Genomic DNA, 19,528 nt, shown 5'->3' with positions numbered 1-19,528 from the left:
TCGATCTCCTGACCTCGTGATCCGCCCGCCTCGGCCTCCCAAAGTGCTGGGGTTACAGGCGTGAGCCACCGCGCCTGGCCTATACTGGCTTCTTAGAGTTTTTATGTAAGACGTGAAATAGGGTTGAGAAAATCATACTACTACCTATTTCTCCTAATACATAAAGAAACAAATGATATCAGAAGCTGCAAAAACAGAATGACTTTGAGTTACCTGGAAGCACAAACTGGCCTTATTCTTTCTACTTCTATCTGTTAAAGGTAATTACACGGAAAGAGAAAGAGGAACATGGAAAGTGGGTGGCCTGCTACAGGGACAGTTTTTATTTAACACACACTTACCACAGTCTAAGCACTCTACGCATATTAAATCACTTAAACGTTATAATAACTCTAGCAGTAAAGCACTAATTATCATCTGAGTTTTATGTGTGACAAAAGTAGGTCACAGAAAGACTAAGTGACTTGCCCAAGGTTCATATGGCTAAATAGGAGGCAGATCTGGGGTTGGAACCCTGGCAATCTGATTCACACTAGAGTCTGAGATGCCTCTACACTGTTAAATAGGATTAGGACCAAATAACATCAGAAAACAGTAAACCCCATTCTTTACCATGACTTATGATACTATGTTAAGGGTTTCCATGTACTCTACAGAAAAGACCAAGAAGAATAACTTTGTGTGAGTCTTTTAAGACAAATTTTTTAAAGCAAAGATTGTGCGAGGCTGTGTTATTCAATATGGTAGTCATATGTGGCTATTTTAAGTAAATAAAACAAAAAATTCAGTCCCTTAGCTGCACTAGCCACATTTCACGTGCTCAGTAGCCAAATGTAACTGATTGCTTCTATATAGCAGCTTCTCAAACATTTCCATCACTACAGCAAGTTCTATTTGACACCACTGGCAATGTGGCAACAATCTTAGTGAGGAAAAAACTCATGACTCAAATGAGGAAATAAAAAGAAAAATCTTATTCACTAATGGAGGCATCAAGATTTATATACCTCAGGCAAAAAACAACAACAACAACAAAACAACAAAAATAGATTTATATACCTATAGAAATCCACAAACCTAAAGGCAGAAACACAACAGAGTACATAACAGCACTGTGGGGGTGTATTATAAAAACAGTAAGCCACAAATATATAATGTTCTATTCCTAAACCAAGAAAAAGGCAACGTGTAATGATGTGAAATCTAATTATCAATACAGTTACTACTGAAAGTTTCTTGGTAAAAATTATAGCATTCAACAATGTATCAATTAGTTTTAAGAGAAAAGTGCTAATGAAAGACACAAAAGAAACAAAACTTCAAAGAAATTTGACTGTTCTGAATGTCAAAGGAAGAAAACTTATTTAGCCTCAATTTAAAAATGTCAAAAACATATCAGGAAAAAAACTCTGACATATGATTAAGAACACAGAGTAGGGATCAACAGCATTTGGAAGACCTGAAAATAAATAGTCTAATAGCATAATGATGCCAAGGAGGAACAAAAGAGAATGCATATTTTTCAAAAGCTAGTAGGGTGTTCTCTAACGTGGCTCATTTTTTGGACATAAAACAAAGACAAATATAAAAAAAAGTGCATGAACTTGTACACACAGAATTAATCTGATCCTCGAAATAAACTGAAATCTGTAAAAAGAAAAGAAGGGTCTTTTAAGAGCCATATATTGATCATGAAGAATGAGAAAGAGCAGGTCCAATGCCTGAAACAGATGATGTAACATTAACAGATTTTAGAGAAAAAGCAGGATTATTGTTCAATAGCTATCATTTTTATCTTGTCCATAAAACTATAAAAGGAAAAACAACATAATTAAGACAAAATTGAAAACTAAGACAGGTAAGATAACTGCATTAAGGCAGTTTAAAATCTCAAGGCTCTGGATAATTACATCTCAGGGTACTGGAAGAACCAAAAGATGTAGTCAAAAATCAGTCAGCAATATCTGAGAAACGGAAATGAAAAATTGTAGAAGTATAAGTATAACAGTGAAAGGTAAATTATACTATTTCTAAAAAGGAGAAAGAAGTAGACGGGTAAAATTATTATCAGTCTCCAGCAAAATTCTAAAAGTCTTCATAGAGCCAATAAAAAAAAATGCAGTGTAGGAGCTGGTGCTACTGCATCACTATTAGAAACCAAAGTTTAAAAATTTATTATAAACTATTTCACTTTCTGTTTGAACAAGCTTACTAGACTAGTAAATTAGAAGACTGGAATACATATATCTTCTATATCTTTACTTGAACAAAGTATATGACAGTCTATTCTTGCAGCCAAGACAGATAAATACAGGCTGAATCAAAATAAAATTAGGAGGGAAAAAAGTATCTTCAACAAATGGTGCTGGAACGACTAGACATCTATATGCAGAAGAATGAGCTGAAGCCCTATTTCATAACATATATAAGAATTAACCCAAAGAACGACATGTAAGAACAAAAACTATAAAGCTCTTAGAAGAAAACAGAGATAAATCTTCATTACCTTGAATTTGCCAATGAATTCTTAAATATGACATCAAAAGCACAAATAACAAAAGAAAAAATAGATTAAAATATGGCTATAATTTAAAACAAAAAAGAAAAATAAGTTTTGGCAAGGATGTGGAGAGACTGAAACCTTCACACCCTGCTAGTACGAATGCTAGTAAGAATATAAATTGTTCAACTGCTGTAGAAAACAGCTTGGCAGTTCCTCAAAAAGTTAAATATAGAATTAACGTATGACCCAACAATTTCACTTGTTTATATATATATATATATACACGTATAATTTCTTTACAAAAGAATTGAAAACAGGTACTCAAATATATGTACACGTATGTTCATAGCAGCACTATCCACAATAGCTAAAAGGTGGAAACAGTCTGAATGTCCATCAACTGATGAATGTATAAAACGTGGCATATCCATACAACAGTATTATTATAAATTGGAATACAATATGCAATATGGAACATGTATATGGAATATTATTCAGCCATAAAATGGAATGAAGTACCGATGCACGGTACAACATGAATGAACCTTGAAAACATTATGCTAAGTGAAAAAAGGTACCCACGTGAGGTCACAATATTGTATGATTTCATTTATATGAAGCTTCCAAAATAGGCAAATCCTTAGAGATAGAAAGCAGATCAGCAGCGGCTAGGGATTAGGGGAAGAAAGAATGTGGAATGACTGCTTAACAAGTACTGTGTTTCCTTTTGGGATGCTGAAAATACTGGAACTAAATAGAGATGATGGTTGCACAATATTGAGGATGTACGAGAAGCCACTGAACTGTACACTTTTAAATGCTTAATTTTATGTTATATGAATTTTACCTCAATAAATAAACGAAATCAGGTAGATTTATATATGAATATGACACAGTACATTCTCACAACCCCAATCTCCATTCCAGTTTGAGAATCACCAATCTATTAGGTCCTAGCACTCTGATCCTAATTTCTGCTGAGTTATTTGATATTGGTAGAAAATTAACATTGACAGAATTAAATTCCTAAGCATAAGAAATAGCAAATATGCTTCTATTTTACTACCTTTGTAAAAAGACCAGAAAGAATAAAAGTTGTATGCAATTACACAAAGTGTTCATGTTTAGAATCACAGGAGATGAAGACAGTATGTCTTACTTTACACAGTTCAAAAACCTATTTCAAAGATTAAGTTGCTTTTAAGAGGTTAATTATCTATGTAAATTACATATTCCATGCTTATAATTAATACTGAACTACAATAAAAATCTGGCTTAAAACTTACCGTAACTGATTAGAGAAGTCATCCTCTACATTGTCATCATCCCAATTATCCTCCCAGACATGTGCATCTTCATCTTCATCTAAGCCAGCCCAGTCTAAAAATAGAAACAGATGCTGTCTAAATATTTCTCATACATTATTTCCACAATTACAAAAATTTTGAAAAGCTTGCTACTGAACACTCACAATTCAAAAACAGCTAAAACCATATCTATGAAAACTGGTATCTTCCTTAAATCTGAGCTTATGCTGTCTAGTTCTCTCAATTCTTGAGTTTGCAGATAATCTAAAAGAGAAGTTAATACAAAAAAATTCTACTTGCCATGGAAACTTACAATTTCAGGAGGATATTTACTTTACTGATTTTTCTTTGAACTCATTTTTAGAAGGTCGACTTCACAATCTTTCAAAACACAACACCAACAACCCTAAAGCAAGTTGAGTGGCAGGAAGATACCAGTGTGAAATTCAAAACTGCAAAACATAAGGATAACTTATATACAAATATTTAAAAGTAGACCAAACTGTAAGCCATCACTAGTATCTGCCTAATATAACTGATACAAAATTTATATTTTTAAAGGAAGAATAAACATAAATATGCATAAAGAATAATATTATAGTTTTTAGTTTTCTAGATTTTCTTCCTCCCTTCGGTAGTGGTAGAGGGGAGGTTTAGATTGAGATTTCAGCTTTTGTTTAGAATGGTGAGAAAGTACATATATATTACCACTATTCTCTAACCTCAAATCTCAAGCTCTAAATATGCTATGTGGGTTGAGCCTGTAAATAGAAATTACCTATTTGATAGTTATTTTAAGGAGTCTTTATAAAGATATCTAATGGAGTTTTATGTTACAAAAAATAATTTAAATAAAGACTAGATACTATGTTCTTGAGTAAAGGGGGTGAAATAACTCAAAATCACAACAGAACTGTTTCAAGGTTATAAGACAACAAGCAGATTCTACTCAGCTTGAACCACTTCTAACTAACCAGCTTCCTAAACTGTTAAGTAGGTCGCTTCCATCTGCATTGGTCCCTAAAAAGGAAATAATCATGTGTCAAAAGATTCAAGCCAGAAATATTAAATAGTATTTTACACTTTTCTGAGAACCTTTTAAGTCTTTGAAAAATACTGTAGAGCCTTATCTTTTAAAGCAACTATCTTTTACGAAACAAAATTTTTCATCTAATTATGATTTGATTCAAAATGTTATTTCAATAGTTATTAAGTGATGTCTTCAAGTTGACTTTACTTCTTTTAACTTAGGGGAAAAATATTTAAGAATGGTACAATTTTTTTAGTTTATAAACTCTGAGGATCATTTACAACAAAGATAAAGTATCTCTCCCTCTTCTAATAACCATCTCACGCTATTTTAATGGCAGGGAAAGGAAAGGAAAAAGTAGAGATAAAGTCCCAGGAAAAAGGAACTGGCTCATAAAGAGGGGGAAAAAGAATACTGTGAGCAACATTTTAGGTAGAACATATAAAAAAGATTCATAACAATACCTCTATATTTCTTTGGTATTACTATATAGTACTTCATAGTTATGACACTACTGAGTAAACAAAGATGAAAGAGTTGGCCAAATTCTTTGTTAATTATCTGATAAATCTAGATAAACTCTGTAGCCTTAATACCATTATCTTAAGCAGTAAGAAGCACTGATGTCTATGTAATAGCATACTATCCTTCCAATTATCATAGATGAGGAATCTGAGAAATAACCTCTTTTCTATTACAACTTATTAAGCAGTTAAAATTAATATGAGCACTATTAAGAAAAATAGTGCTGACAAACCAGAATCTATTTTGGATGGATACTTTAAAGAGTATATTAACCTGGATTATGTACTTAACTATATTACATAAAAAGCTTATGTGATAGGGTATAATGCCCCAAAATAGTGTGTCCAACACTTACAAATTCTCTATACTATACATACGTTACAATATATGTAAGTTACAATACATACAAACTCTACTCAATATATAACATGAAAAAGTTGTAACTATTGTAATCTCTGGGTTTAGCTGACATCTTCCTGGATCTCTGAATTGTGTTTTAATTTTCAACTCTAACACTACACTGACAACCAAGCAATTTTAATCACTCAGTTTGAAAGGGTTAACTCCAGAAATAGTTTTGAAAAGGACAAAATATAACCAAACAATGATACCCATGATACCTGATATACTTCATGTCTAATGCCATCCTTCAATACGTAGATGGCTTTATAAAGCATACACTTTACCTTAAACACTAAATGCACTGCCAGAGTTGTGATTGATCATGTAAATTACCACAGCTGTATTTACTTCAATGTGTATGCCTCCAGGTGTGTACTGGTTTAAAAAAAAAAACCTATATTTTAAAAAATCAGAATTGGAAATAACCAGTAACAGATGCCTAATACATAAGTTTCTAGCAATTCTTATTTTAGATGTTGTCCCAAATTGGGCTTTCTTCACTTTGGCTAGTTGAGAATTACATCTGTGACTAGCTTTAAATTTAAAAAATCTCAGCTATCCAAGATCTCACACATACTTCACCTAAGTATCACCTTGACATTTAAGTACAAAAAGAATTTTCTCTCAACTTAGAAAATTCTTTTAATACTTACTTTCCCCTACTCTGCAACATACATTTCAAAATTTCTGAAAGGCATGAAATACAGCATTTTTGAGAAAAGCAAAACGAAATCCCACTCATACTAAATAGGGTTGCAAATGTTCTATTCTACACCAATTTTCAAGAGCATCAAATTCTTATTCCATAACAATAAAGGTATTCTGAATATAAACAACCTAATCTCCAACCAAGTTTCTTCAAATACAAAACATGCAAGTATATACAGAACATTACATGAAAAGAAAAATACCAAACTGAACATTCACCATCATAGGTGTCTGTAAAAGAGAAGAGCAATACTTACAAACAGCATCATTATACTCATGAGTATGATAATGAAGCCACACCATATCTAGTGATTCTGAGATAAATTTACAAGTGTTCCTGCTGAGGTGTATGAAACAAATTTTTTTTTTTTCACAATTTCACTTCTGTAGGTTATCATAATGCAAACACGCGTATACCCTGCAGATCTAATGTCTAGTCAGTGACTAAGAAATCAATACCTAGCACTGCACCACTTTACTACTGTATTTTCTCTAACAAGGACTAAAACTGTTAGTGGAGAACTTCAAACAAAAAGCAAGTCATAAACAATGTTTTTATTGGCAGGCTGTTGGTGAGCTTTCAGTTGTGGCAGAGTCTGAAACAAAGGATCAAAATAACTTCACAATCATTCATAACTATTCTTACATTTTTTAAAAAGGAAATCCAAACCCAATTATTTTCATCAACAATTAAAAAAATATAAGTCTGGCAGAATGGTTCCACTTTGTTGGTTCTCTTTGTTGATTTGGGATTTTTTTTTTTTTTTACTTTAAGTTCTGGGATACTTGTGCAGAACGTGCACGTTTGTTACATAGGTATACATGTGCAACAGTGGTTTGCTGCACCCATCAACCCATCATCTGGGTTTTAAGTCCCACATGGATTAGGTATTTCTCCTAACGCCATCCCTCCCCTTGCCCCCCATCCCCTGACAGGCCCAGCTGTGCAATGTTCCCCTTCCTGTGTCCATGTGTTCTCATTGTTCAACTTCCACTTATGAGTGAGAACATGCAGTGTTTGGTTTTCTGTTCTTGTGTTACTTTGTTGACAATGATGGTTTCCAGCTTCATCCATGTCCCCACAAAGGACCAGAACTCATCCTTTCTTATGGCTGCACAGCATTGCACAGTGTATATGTGCCACATTTTCTTTAACCAGTCTATCATTGATGGCCATTTGGGTTGGTTCTAAGTCTTTGCTATTGTGAATAGTGCTTCAGTAAACATACATGTGCATGCGTCTTTACAGTAGAATGATTTATAATCCTTTGGGTATAACCCCGTAATGGGATTGCTGGATCAAATGGTTACTTCTAGTTATAGATCCTTGAGGAATCACCACACTGTCTTCCACAATGGTTGAACTAATTTACACTTCCACCAACAGTGTAAAAGCGTTCCACATCCTCTCCAGCATAAATTTTTAAAAATGTATTTGTTTTTTCTTTGGCTTCCTGAATCTGGTAGATTTGTGGTTTTATTTTTAATTCCATAAAATTCACAAAAGCCATTACTCTCATCTTTTCCAAGCCCTCATGCCCTAGATTCATCTCATCTCGGTACCCTCATTCTGATCTACCCTTCACATTACTGAGTCAAGGGTATCCAATCTCAACTCCACTATGCATATTCTTAGACACACATGGGCAAAATCACAACCCCAGATTTCTTCTTATTCTCAACACCCCATATCAAACTAGTTGCTAATGCTTCATCACTTCTACCTCCCTTACTATTGTGGCATCATTCTCTTCACTTCATTTCTAATAATAATTTATTTCGCCCTTAGTCCTCACCTGAGTTATTTCGACAATTTGCTAATTAACTTCCCTGACTCTAGTCTATCTTTTCAAATTAATTCTGCTGGGTTCATGTTTCAGCATGTTGCCTAAAGGAAACTTACACACATCACTGTCATAAGCAAAACAAACAAAACATTTTAAAAACCACTTCTCATCTACTTAAGGATTAAGTCCAAACTGGTCAGAGGCTTAAAGCTTTCCATGCTTAGGCCGCAAACTACCTGCATTTGCAACTACTATTCCACAAGCAAATACAATATACATACACATTTATTTTTCACTTCAAAGCACCTACACTTTTTCCCTTCTTTTGAAAACCCCTTTCCTACATTTCTTTTGAAAGCCCTGTTCAAAGGTTGCTACCTCACACTGTACATAACTGGAAGTAATCTGTTTCTTTTGAACTGCTGTTGCACTTTACTATCAGTTGAAGGAAACCAAATTACATCTTACCCAGAAGCCCAACAGGTAAGAGAAACAAAGGCAATGTTGCTCTCGTTTAATTGGGGTTAGGGAGAAAAGGGTTTGGAGTCCCAGCCCAGGACAAGCACTTCCAAAATACTAAAGCACTCTAGCTTGGTGTTAAAACCACTGATTCTTCTCTCCCTTGACAACTACTACTTACTAAGTTCAAAGACAAATATCTATAGTAGTCAAATTTGCCTCAAGACAGCCTCTAGTTAACTGTGACCTTGGGTAAATTAAATTTGGCTGATCCCTAGGTATAAAACTTATACCTCAAAGAGCTATGAAGACTCAATGACACTGTGTATGTAAAGCACTTAGTACTGATAAATGGCAGCTAATATCATTCTCTCTGTACTTTTCAGTACCAGATTTATAGGAAACACTCAACAAATATATGTCAAATGAATAAATCCTTTATTACATGCTAATCACTGGAAAGGCAACTTGTGGGATGAGAGAGGTGAGTAGAGAAACATGTCCTAGAATATAAACAATGCAATTTCCACCAAACATTACATGTACACCAGAGTACACAACCAGACAAAGGATTAAGGATATTTGGTAAACTGTAAATACTTATGAAGAAGAGTACAGTCGTCCCTCGGTATACTTGGGGTACTTGTTCCAGGACAGCCCAAGTATACCCAATCTATGCATACTCAGGTCCCATGGTTAGCCAAGTGGTAGTCAGCCCTCTGTACAGGTGGGTTTCATATCCCGTGAGTATCGTATTTCCTTTTCCCATTTAGTTGAAAAAAATCTGTGTATAAATGGACCCTCACACTTCAAAACTTGTTGTTAAAGGGTCAACTGTATACAGTTTTTGAAACTTTTATTTTCCTCTCAATGTTTTCGCAGTTCATCACATCTTTCAATGAGTAATGTTTAACAACCAAGTAGTAACATTAGACACTACTTAAACCACAATTGCTTACTGCTTGCTCATTCCATAGAACCAATGAAATAGCTAACCAAATAGGTTTTCAAAGAGTTTTTCAGTGTTTAATATCCTGGTTCACACCTCTCACTATCCCTTCCCAAGCACCAGCATCTTGATTTGGGGGTTTTTCATTCCAATCTGTATGTACCCCTAAATAGTGTATGTTACTATTTTATGTGTCTTTCTATGAATAACCACATTATTGTTTAAGTACTTGTGGAAAAACATTTAATGGCAATTTTTTTTAATTTACAAGTTTCTAATACTGCAAAATAAATCAATTATCAAATAACTCACAAATTTAACAAGGTTAATTTTGAATATATTCAAAATTACTAAATACATGTCAGACATAGCTCAAATTCTAAATAAATATTAAACATCATCCAAAATCCAAACTCCTAAGTACATTAGAGGGGAGAGAAAAAAGGAGACTAATGTTTACTGAATACCAACTTTGTACCAGACTCTGTTTACATATGTATCATTGTTCTGGACTAAATCTTTGTACCTCTGCCCCCGCCGCCCCCCCCGCCCAAATTCTTATGTTGAAGCCCTCATCCTCAATATGATGGTATTTGGGAGGTAATCAGGATTGAATGAGGTCTTGAGGGTAGGGCTCCCATGATGGGATTAGTGCCTTAAGAGATACCAGACAGCATGCACTCTTTCATTCTGCCACAAGAGAACACAGCACAAAGGCAGCCTCGTGCAAGGCAGGAAGAGTGGCCTCACCAAGAACTGTATCGACCTACACTTTAATCTTGGACTCCACAGCCTCCAGAATGGGTGAGAAAATAAATCTCTGATGTTTAAGCCACCCAGTCTGTGGTATTTTGTTATGGCAGGCAAGGCCGACCATTACAATAATGTAATTCTTTCATGACTCTAATAAATATTATTAGCCATATATTACGGATAATGAAATTAAGGATTAAGATGGTAACAGCTCAGAGAAAAACATAATGGTTAATCTTACTTAAAAAAATCCAAATCAAGGCCGGGTGCGGTGGCTCACGCTTGTAATCCCAGCACTTTGGGAGGCCGAGGCGGGCGGATCACGAGGTCAGGAGATCGAGACCACGGTGAAACCCCATCTCTACTAAAAATACAAAAAAAACTAGCCGGGTGAGGTGGCGGGCGCCTGTAGTCCCAGCTACTCAGAGAGGCTGAGGCAGGAGAATGGCGTGAACCCGGGAGGCGGAGCTTGCAGTGAGCCGAAATTGCGCCACTGCACTCCAGCCTGGGCGACAGAGTGAGACTCCGTCTCAAAAAAAAAAAAAAAAAAAAAAATCAAAATCAAAATGATACAATTTTATTTTTCATTCATGAGGTCAGTAATGACTAAAATGTTTACTATCTAGTATTGCAAGCTTATGAGGGAAAAGGTGAACTGTAGATGGAAACATAAATTGGCACAACCCTTCTCAAAGATAATTTGAGAGCATCTGTCAAAATTTAAGACATGCCAGGTCTAAGATGAGGTGTCTAAGCCCAAGTAGAGCAAGGAGGGCATTCCTGGAGAGGGGCAGTATGGTGTGGTTGGTGTGTCACAGCCTGGACACCACACTAGAGGACGGGAGGGTGGCCTGGCATAAAACGTGGAGCCCAAGTGGGGCAAGAAGGGCATCTGTTGGGAGCAGCAAAGATTGGTTAGGAAGGGGGATGACCAAATAGACAATACATTGAAGATAATGGAAGCCAGGTTTCTCACTATTGGAGAAGAGAATAACAAATGCAGAAAGGGAAAAAACTAGAATGAATCCAGTAGTGTTGAACTGCAATTGGAGACATCTGAACCCATGGTTTTAAACATACACACACACACACACACACACACACACACTCCTGTACATCTCTAGTTCCTTCCACTTAGAGAGTCTGGGAGCAGGAATATCCCAAAAGCAATAAACATAAGCAGAGTGAAGACCCTGCATTCTAAATACCATTCTCCACTAAAAAGAAATCACATTGGAGAAATGGCTGATTTCAGGTATAAAATTAGTTTGGAATACACCTTGTGCCAGAATGCTAGGAAATGCACAAAGAATAATGTAGACATGGCAAAAGGATACAGAAGACAGCTTGAAGGGGTTCTGCATGTTCAAATATGGGACAATCTGAGAATCCAAATAATAGTTACAAATTATAACCTACTGAGTCAGAATCCACTAGTCCACACTGCTATACATTTTTTTTAAAAATGAACAAGTTACAAGTTTGATGATCACTGGAATACTGTATTTACATAGTTTCAAAGTCCCTCCTCCAAAACTGTGTATTAGGAAGGGAAAATTAGTAACCTAACAATGGAAAGGCCTAACAAACACCACCTTAATACAGTGATTGAAGTGAACATCCCCAGTAATAGAACAAATGAGAATAATGTTCCACCTAAAAAGATGTCATAAGAACAGAGCACCAGGACTACAAAGTAGAACTTCTATCATGAGTAAATAGGCACAGCTGAGGAACATTCTACAAAATATCTGGCCTGTAGTCTTCTTAAGTGTGAAAATCATGAAAGTTAAAGACAAACTGAGGAAACGCTCTAGACTAAGGAAGACTAAAGAGACATGACAAGATAATGTAACCCGTGACTCTATAGTAAGACATTATTGAGACAATGGGAGAAAGCTGAAAGGGATCTGTGGGTTAGATCACACAGGTTGAGTATCCCTTATTCAAAATGCTTGAGACCAGAAGTGTTTCAAATTTTGTATTTTTTTGAATTTTGAAATACTTGCATTATATATTCACAACTGGGCATCCCAAATCCCCCAATCTGAAATTTCATGTTGGTACTCAGAAAGTTTGAGATTCTGGAGGATTTCATATTTGGGATGCTCAACCTATAGTAATGCATCAGTGCGTTAATTTCCTGATTTTGATGGTTGCCTTGTAACTATGTCCTTGTAGGAAATACACATTAAAATACTCAGGAGTGATGACCATCAGGTTGGCAACTTATTCACAAATGGTTTAGAGAAAAATGTTTGTACTGTACTTTCAACTATTCTGTAAGTTTGAGATTATTTCAAAATAAAAATTATATTATAAAAAGAAATAAAAATGAGTCTGCCAATTCAATTTGGCAATTTCCTCTCTAGGAGTTTATCTTATAAATTAGCACACACACAAAAAGATGTAAACATATTCATTATCTGTAACAGAAAACAAAACAAAACAAAACCCAAGCAACAAAAACCCTAAAGCTATAAGGTTATTCACTGCAGCATATTCCTTTTTTTTTTTAAAGGCCAGGTTCAGTGGCTCACCTGTAATCCCAGCCCCTGGGAAGACTGGTGGGAAGACTGCTGAGGCCATTAGTTCAGTACCAGCCTGGGCAACATAGTGAGACCAAATCTCTACAAAATACTTGAAAAAACAAATTAAGTGAGGTGGCACATGCCTGTACTCCCAGCTACTAGGGAGGCTGAGACAGAGGATCACTCAATCCCAGGAGTTCAAGGCCATAATAATCTGTGACAGCACCACTGCACTCCAGCCTGGGTGACCGAGCTCCAGAGTAAGACCTTGTCTCTTAAAAAAAAATACACACACACACACACACACACACACACATATATAAAAGAACCAAAAAAAAAAAAAAACCCTAATATCTATCAAGAAGGGACTAGTTAATTAGACTATTTAAGATGAACACAATGAGGGCATGAGGTAGATTTTTATATTGATGCAAAAATGTACCTGAGATACATTAAATAATAAAAATCAAGTAGGAGGAAATAGTATATATCGTATGTCTTCTGTGTGTGTATTTAAAGGATATATACAAACAAGTACAATTTATAAATACATTCTGGAAGGATACTAAAGAAAAAAACATTTAACGTTGGTTATCACTGGGGCATAAATAACTTTTTTGGGGAATGGTAGAGGGAAACTGTGTTTTTACTTTTTAATTTATACTCTCATTAAGTTTAAATTTTTACCATAAGCAGTTACTTACACAATTATCCTATATAATATACTACAAAAATATTTTAAAGAGGAAGTTAAGTAACTAGCATGAGGTGACTAGCTGAAAGTTTATGAACAGTAGATTTGAACCTAGGCCTAATCCTAGATTCATCATGCTTATTCTATCCTGGGGTTCAAAAACTTTCCTCTTGCACACAATTATCAAAAATGGACATTCAACAGGTACTCTTCAAATCATTATATAGATTACACATTTTTTCTTAAAAATTTTTAGTAACATGAGTTCTCCATTTCTTGCTATCACCACGTCACTAATTTAAATGTTTGATGGTCATCTCCACTATATTACATTTAATAATGCAAAAATAGCAAAAGCCCTTGTTGGCACTAGGTAAATTGACTAGCATGGTGTGTGACATTATCAATACTGGTCACATCTATCTTCTACATTTAAGATTCTAAGGAATCCTCCTATTGAATGTTTAGTCCTGTTAGTATATGATGTTCACATAAGTATTTCTCAATAGCATTTTTCACAGGGCAGTTCTTCCTCGTGCAGGCACAAATATAAAATCCTTGACCTCTACCCACTAAATGCTGGCAGTTTTTCTACACTCCTACCTGTCAAGTCAATGTGACATCCAAAAACACTCCCTTGGTTAAGAACCACTGTAAGATGTCATACTTTTTAAGGCACAGGTGATAGTGCCTCATTTATTGCAGAATGCTGGCAGCATTAGGGGATCACTAGTCTGTTGTCTGCCTCAATAGACAGATTCCCATCATAACACTGTCTTATCCAGAAATTTCTCAAGGGGCCAGAGGGCGAGGAGGTGGGTAGTATTCTGCTCCTGATTTCTTCAGACTATATAGCAATTTCACCTAATACAGAAAAAGTATAGAATACTTAGTATAATATCACTCTTGTAAATGCTATTGCTGCTGCAGGCAAACTCAATTTCATTCTAAATATTCTAAAAAAGCTTTTCTCTCTCAAAAAAAAAAAAAACCTTTCAATTCTGGCATAGGAAGAGAATAAAAGAATCTAAAGGAGCACTTGTGCTCTTCCCTCTTTTACTAGAATCCACATCTAATTGTCAGAGAAACTAATAATATTTTTTAACACTCTTTCAATAATTTGATATGAAAAAGTAGTCAAAGTTTTAAATAAATTAGGCTGGGCATGGTGGCTCACGCCTGTAATCTCAGCACTTTGGGAGGCCGAGGTGGGCAGATCACGAGGTCAGGAGATCAAGACCATCCTGGCTAACACGGTGAAACCCCATCTCTACAAAAAAAAATTAGCCGGGCGTGGTGGCAGGCGCCTGTAGTCCCAGCTACTAGGGAGGCTGAGGCAGGAGAATGGCGTGAACCCGGGAGGTGGAGCTTGCAGTGAGCCGAGATCACGCCACTGCACTCCAGCCTGGGTGACAGAGCGAGACTCCGTCTCAAAAAAAAAAAGTTTTAAATAAATTATAGACTACTTCAGTTTTTGACTCTATCACCACCAACCTAACCGTATGATTTGAAAAATGAAATCTTCTCTAGACTTTTAAGTTGGCCTTTGGTCCTAGAATTCCAACCATTTCAAAGCTTCCAAAATCATACCGAAATCAATCATGCCCAGGACCTTGAATGTCTTCCTAATAAAGGCTGTTCTAAATCAGTTTAAGTAGTCAAGAAGTTGGAGGCTGTATACCACAAAGATCCTAAACATGATTTTTTAACAGCTCCTGCTTAATGACCAGTAGATTACACACCCACCAATTAGAATAATTGTGAGGAACTGTCAACGTAGCACCAATTCACAGGCTATAGAATGGGGGAAAAAATAAAAGCAGCATTTGTACCTTCAGAGACTCCTTCCAGATGTTGCACTTTACACTGAAGGGCTATTGAGAAGAAACTATGCTGGACATGGTGGCTCATGCCTGTAATCCCAGCACTTTGGGAGGCAGAGGCGGGCGGATCACCTGAGGTCGGGAGTTTGAGACCAGCTTGACCAACATGGAGAAACCCTGTCTCTACTAAAAATACAAAATTAGCCGGGCGTGGTAGCACATGCCTGTAATTCCAGCTACACGGGAGGCTGAGGCAAGAGAATCGCTTGAACCCAGGAGGTGGAGGTTGCAGTCAGCCGAGATCGTTGCCACTGCACTCCAGCCCGGGCAACAAGAGCGAAACTCCATCTCAAACAAACAAAAATAAAAGAGAGAGAGAGAAGAAACAATAAAAATTCCCTTTCCTTAAAATGATTAAATGGACATCCTACCAAACATTCTTATGCAAGATGGGATGTAACAACGCCACTCCCAAGACCCACTCCCAAAAGAAAATCTATTAGTTGAACCATCAGTAATGACTTTCATGTGGCAACCTCTATACTCCAAGTTACCCAAGAGAGTGGATAAAATCCACTTTCTAGAGCACTGAGACTCAACAAAGCCTATGAAAGTAAGATCTGTTATAGACTGCAGAGATGTTCACAGGCTGCCTTAACAACAGCAATTTTAATTTGTATCTGTTAGGGAATTTGTCAATGGCATACTTACAAGAAAAATAATTTTCCAAAGTACAGAAAGAACTTGAAAGTAAATCAGGGCATTAATAATTGAAGCGAAAACTCAAATACCAAAAGACTGAAAATAGATCACTGTTTTAAAGTAATACTTTTCAAACTTTAATGTTTTTTCAAACATAACTCTTAGGAATCTTGGTAAAGCCCACACTGATTAAGTAGGTCTAGGTTTGAGGAATGATGAGATGCTGCAATTTTAACAGGCTCCCAGGCAATGCCAAGTCTGCTGTTTCATGGATCACATTTTGAATAGTAACAGACTCTAAACCTTGACTAGACCAAAACATGTCAGAAATGTAGATTCTCAGAAAAGAAATAATTCTTTGGTGATATTTTCCGAAGTGTTTTTCCTTTGGTTTTGTTATTCATCAGAAATATTTTCATGAGTAAATATTGAGTGGTTCAGATTGTGGGCTGATTTTCTCACTAATTCAAATTAAGAAAAACCTCTCCAAATCATAAACCAGAGAAGAGAAACTTGAACAAAATAAAGGCATTAAAAATGTTTCTCACTCTAAAATGGAAAGTTTCCTGAATGAATTAATTCTACACATTTATACCTCAAGACAACAAACATTCTGTAAGGAGACCCATAAATGGTCAGTTACTTAATGTTAATAAACCAGTCTGTTGTGAGTCTTCTGTCCTTAGAAAGAATTTTTTTTTGCTTTTCCTTTTACCTTTTTGTTTTGTTTTACTATATAACTACTGACACTTTGCAAAATTGCTGCTCACATATAAACTTAGAACAAGCACAAACTACACTCACAAAAGCTGATGAAAGTTGCTGAAAAAAATCAAGTGTACCATCAGGTACATAGTTATCTCTAGATCGTTTTTAAGCAGTCAATTATCAACTACTCATTTTAAATGCGGGTTCATTCATCATTCATTCAACAAGCATTTGTTGACACCCTACTATGTATCAGGCACTTTGCTAAATGTTACAGATAAAGTTTGGATCAGGGAGTTAGACCTTTCAGATCGTGGCTTGGACATAATGGCAAGTTTTGTTTTTCTTTTTGTCTCTGAGCCTCCATATTCTCAGGGTGATAGTGATAATTAGATTACATAATATAAATAAAGTGCCTAACATTCCACCCTGTATATGATAATGAAGAATGCTATTTGAAGCACGAAGTTTGAGTAAGAAGTAGATCCTACCTTCAACAGGCCAGCTTTCTACGACACAGCTCTATGTCGGCAGATTATGAAGGAACTTGAAAGCGAGCTAAAGAAAACATGACTGAACAGATAAATCCATTACCAAAACAAAAAAGAATGCCTACAACACATAATTCCAGAACTGAAAAGAAATGTGCTTTGGGTTAGTTTACCAGTTTCTGTAGCATGTACACTAATGTTCTCTTCCACTAAACAAAGTAACAATACATTATAAATAGAACAAATGTTCCAGCTATGTGGTTTTACGCACAATAGGATCCCGATAGGGTATACAACTTGGGACAATTTTAGTGAAGTAGTAATTGCTTGATGCAACAGGTTGTGTACCCCATTAACCACAATTCTCTTTCTACTACCTTCAGAAAGTAATCTCCTTTTCTTATAAGATAAATATTTACAAATCCTACTCATCAACCATCAGCCAATAAAGCAGCCTATTTTGAAAACCTAACTGGCGACAGCAATTTCACAAACAGAAGCAGTACAGCTGAAGTTCAGAGCTTTGGTGTCAATCAGGCCAGGTTTCCCAGTTCCAGTTCTATTATTTTTAACTACTTATGAGACATCAGGAACGTTTCTTAACCATTCTGAGCTTCAGTTTGTCTGAAGAATTTCAATACTGAGGCCTACTTCTTGTATTTATGAAAGTGGAATATGCTATTACAAGTAAAACACTTAGACAAGTTCCTGAAAACAGCAGCCACTCAATAAATGTTAGCAATTTGCTATTACCTACAATGAAGAAAACCAGGTCTTTAGTTTTGAAGCTAAAAAAAAAATGTATAAGGTTTAGGTTCTCTTTAAAAAATATTTTATTTTTGTAGGGACAGGGTCTCGCTATGTTGCCCAGGCTGGTCTTGAACTCCTGACTTCATGTGATCCTCCTGCCTCTGCCTCCCAAACTGCTGCGATTACAGGCGTGAGCCACCATACCTGGCAAGTTTTAGGGTCTTATAAAGCATTAAGTTAGATCACAGTTAAGTGATCAAAATGGTGAGGAACAGGAATAAGGCAATAATGTGTATTAAGCACCCAGTATCTTACCCTCCTATCCTACCTAATGAGGCTTCATTTGTAACATCCTAAAAGTTAAGCAGCATTAGCGTAACTACAATTCAATTCTGGAAAGGTTTAAAGACAAAGACTGCTAAAACAAAAAGAAAAGAAAAAGAGGTTATGTACACTTGAACTAAGTTTAAGTGGTGAGTAACCCAGATGAACAGTAAACGGATCAACCATCACAGACGCGGGGCTATGGGTCCAGACTCACGGTGGCTCCTCCCAGTGAGGAAGCCGAAGCCATTGGGCCTCGCCAGTGAGTCCCAGCGCGACACCCCAAACCCGAATCTGGGGCGCCACTGAGGGGTGAGCGTTAGCGCCTCGAGTGCCGGCCCTCGGAGTCCAAACTTCCCGCCGGTGCCCCCAGCTGGGCCCGAGCGCCCAAGCCACCTCCACACGGAGGCCTGAGTCACCGTCCGCGCGGCACAGAAACCGAGGCCCAGCGGTTACCTTCAGCAGGGAACTCTTCAAACTCGTCGTCTTCCTCTAAGAGACCTAAGTCTACCGGCTGCTTTTTCTCTGACATCTCGACTATCCGCGCCCAACACCTCACAGACCAGCAGAAAAGTTGGAACCCTCACTCTTCCTCAAGGAAACGCCACCGTCACTGCCGCCTCCGACGCTGACGCTACCATAGAGACTCGGGGAAAGAATACGGTAGCAGCGCGAGGAATGCTGGGATACTGGAGGTCGGCCCAGCGCTTCCTGCGGGTTTAGCTCTTTTTCCGAGTTATAGAGGTGATTTTTTTTGGTTTTTTTGGTCTCTACCATGTTATTCGGACTCTCTGAATTGCCAAAGTTGAGATCCGTGTAGTTTTCCTGACTATAAAAGACTCATAATGTGTAAAACAAACAAACAAAAAAACCCTTAGTTTGCAACCGAGGAACTCACTGCAGAGACTACACTGTAACTGCAAACATTCATCAGCCCTTCACATACGTTATTACCTCCAGTCCTTAAGCCAGTTCCCTAAAGGTGGTATTAAATGTCTCCACATCACGGAAAATTCAGGTTCGGAAAGAAGCAGCCGAAGTCACTCAGGTAGTGCTAGACAGCCGAAATGCAGATTTTTTTG

At 36.6% G+C, this 19,528-nt stretch overlaps 1 protein-coding gene across 3 annotated transcripts in view; it reads right to left on the bottom strand.

Moving 5' to 3' along the window:
• Window positions 1-19,103, bottom strand: part of SEM1 (SEM1 26S proteasome subunit) — a 93,844-nt gene extending 74,741 nt beyond the window's left edge. Inside the window, exons 1-2 of one of the 3 annotated variants that reach the window (XM_058447043.1) lie at window positions 18,903-19,099; window positions 3,790-3,883 (exon numbers count right to left, since the gene is read on the bottom strand). In XM_058447043.1, coding sequence (XP_058303026.1) covers window positions 3,790-3,883; window positions 18,903-18,978 — 170 coding nt within the window. In that variant the 5' untranslated portion in view covers window positions 18,979-19,099. Of the gene's footprint in view, window positions 1-3,789; window positions 3,884-18,902 lie in introns of all 3 variants that reach the window. The other 2 variants (XM_032760930.2, XM_058447054.1) reach the window with 2 other exon arrangements.
• Between the last annotated feature and the right edge of the window lie 425 nt (window positions 19,104-19,528).

The sequence above is a fragment of the Hylobates moloch genome, unplaced genomic scaffold, assembly GCF_009828535.3.
Source record: "Hylobates moloch isolate HMO894 unplaced genomic scaffold, HMol_V3 SCAFFOLD_1, whole genome shotgun sequence".
In the NCBI taxonomy this organism is placed as follows: Eukaryota; Metazoa; Chordata; class Mammalia; order Primates; family Hylobatidae; genus Hylobates; species Hylobates moloch.
The sequence above is the reverse complement of the archived record's forward strand: the minus strand, read 5'-3'. Positions and strand labels throughout refer to the sequence as shown.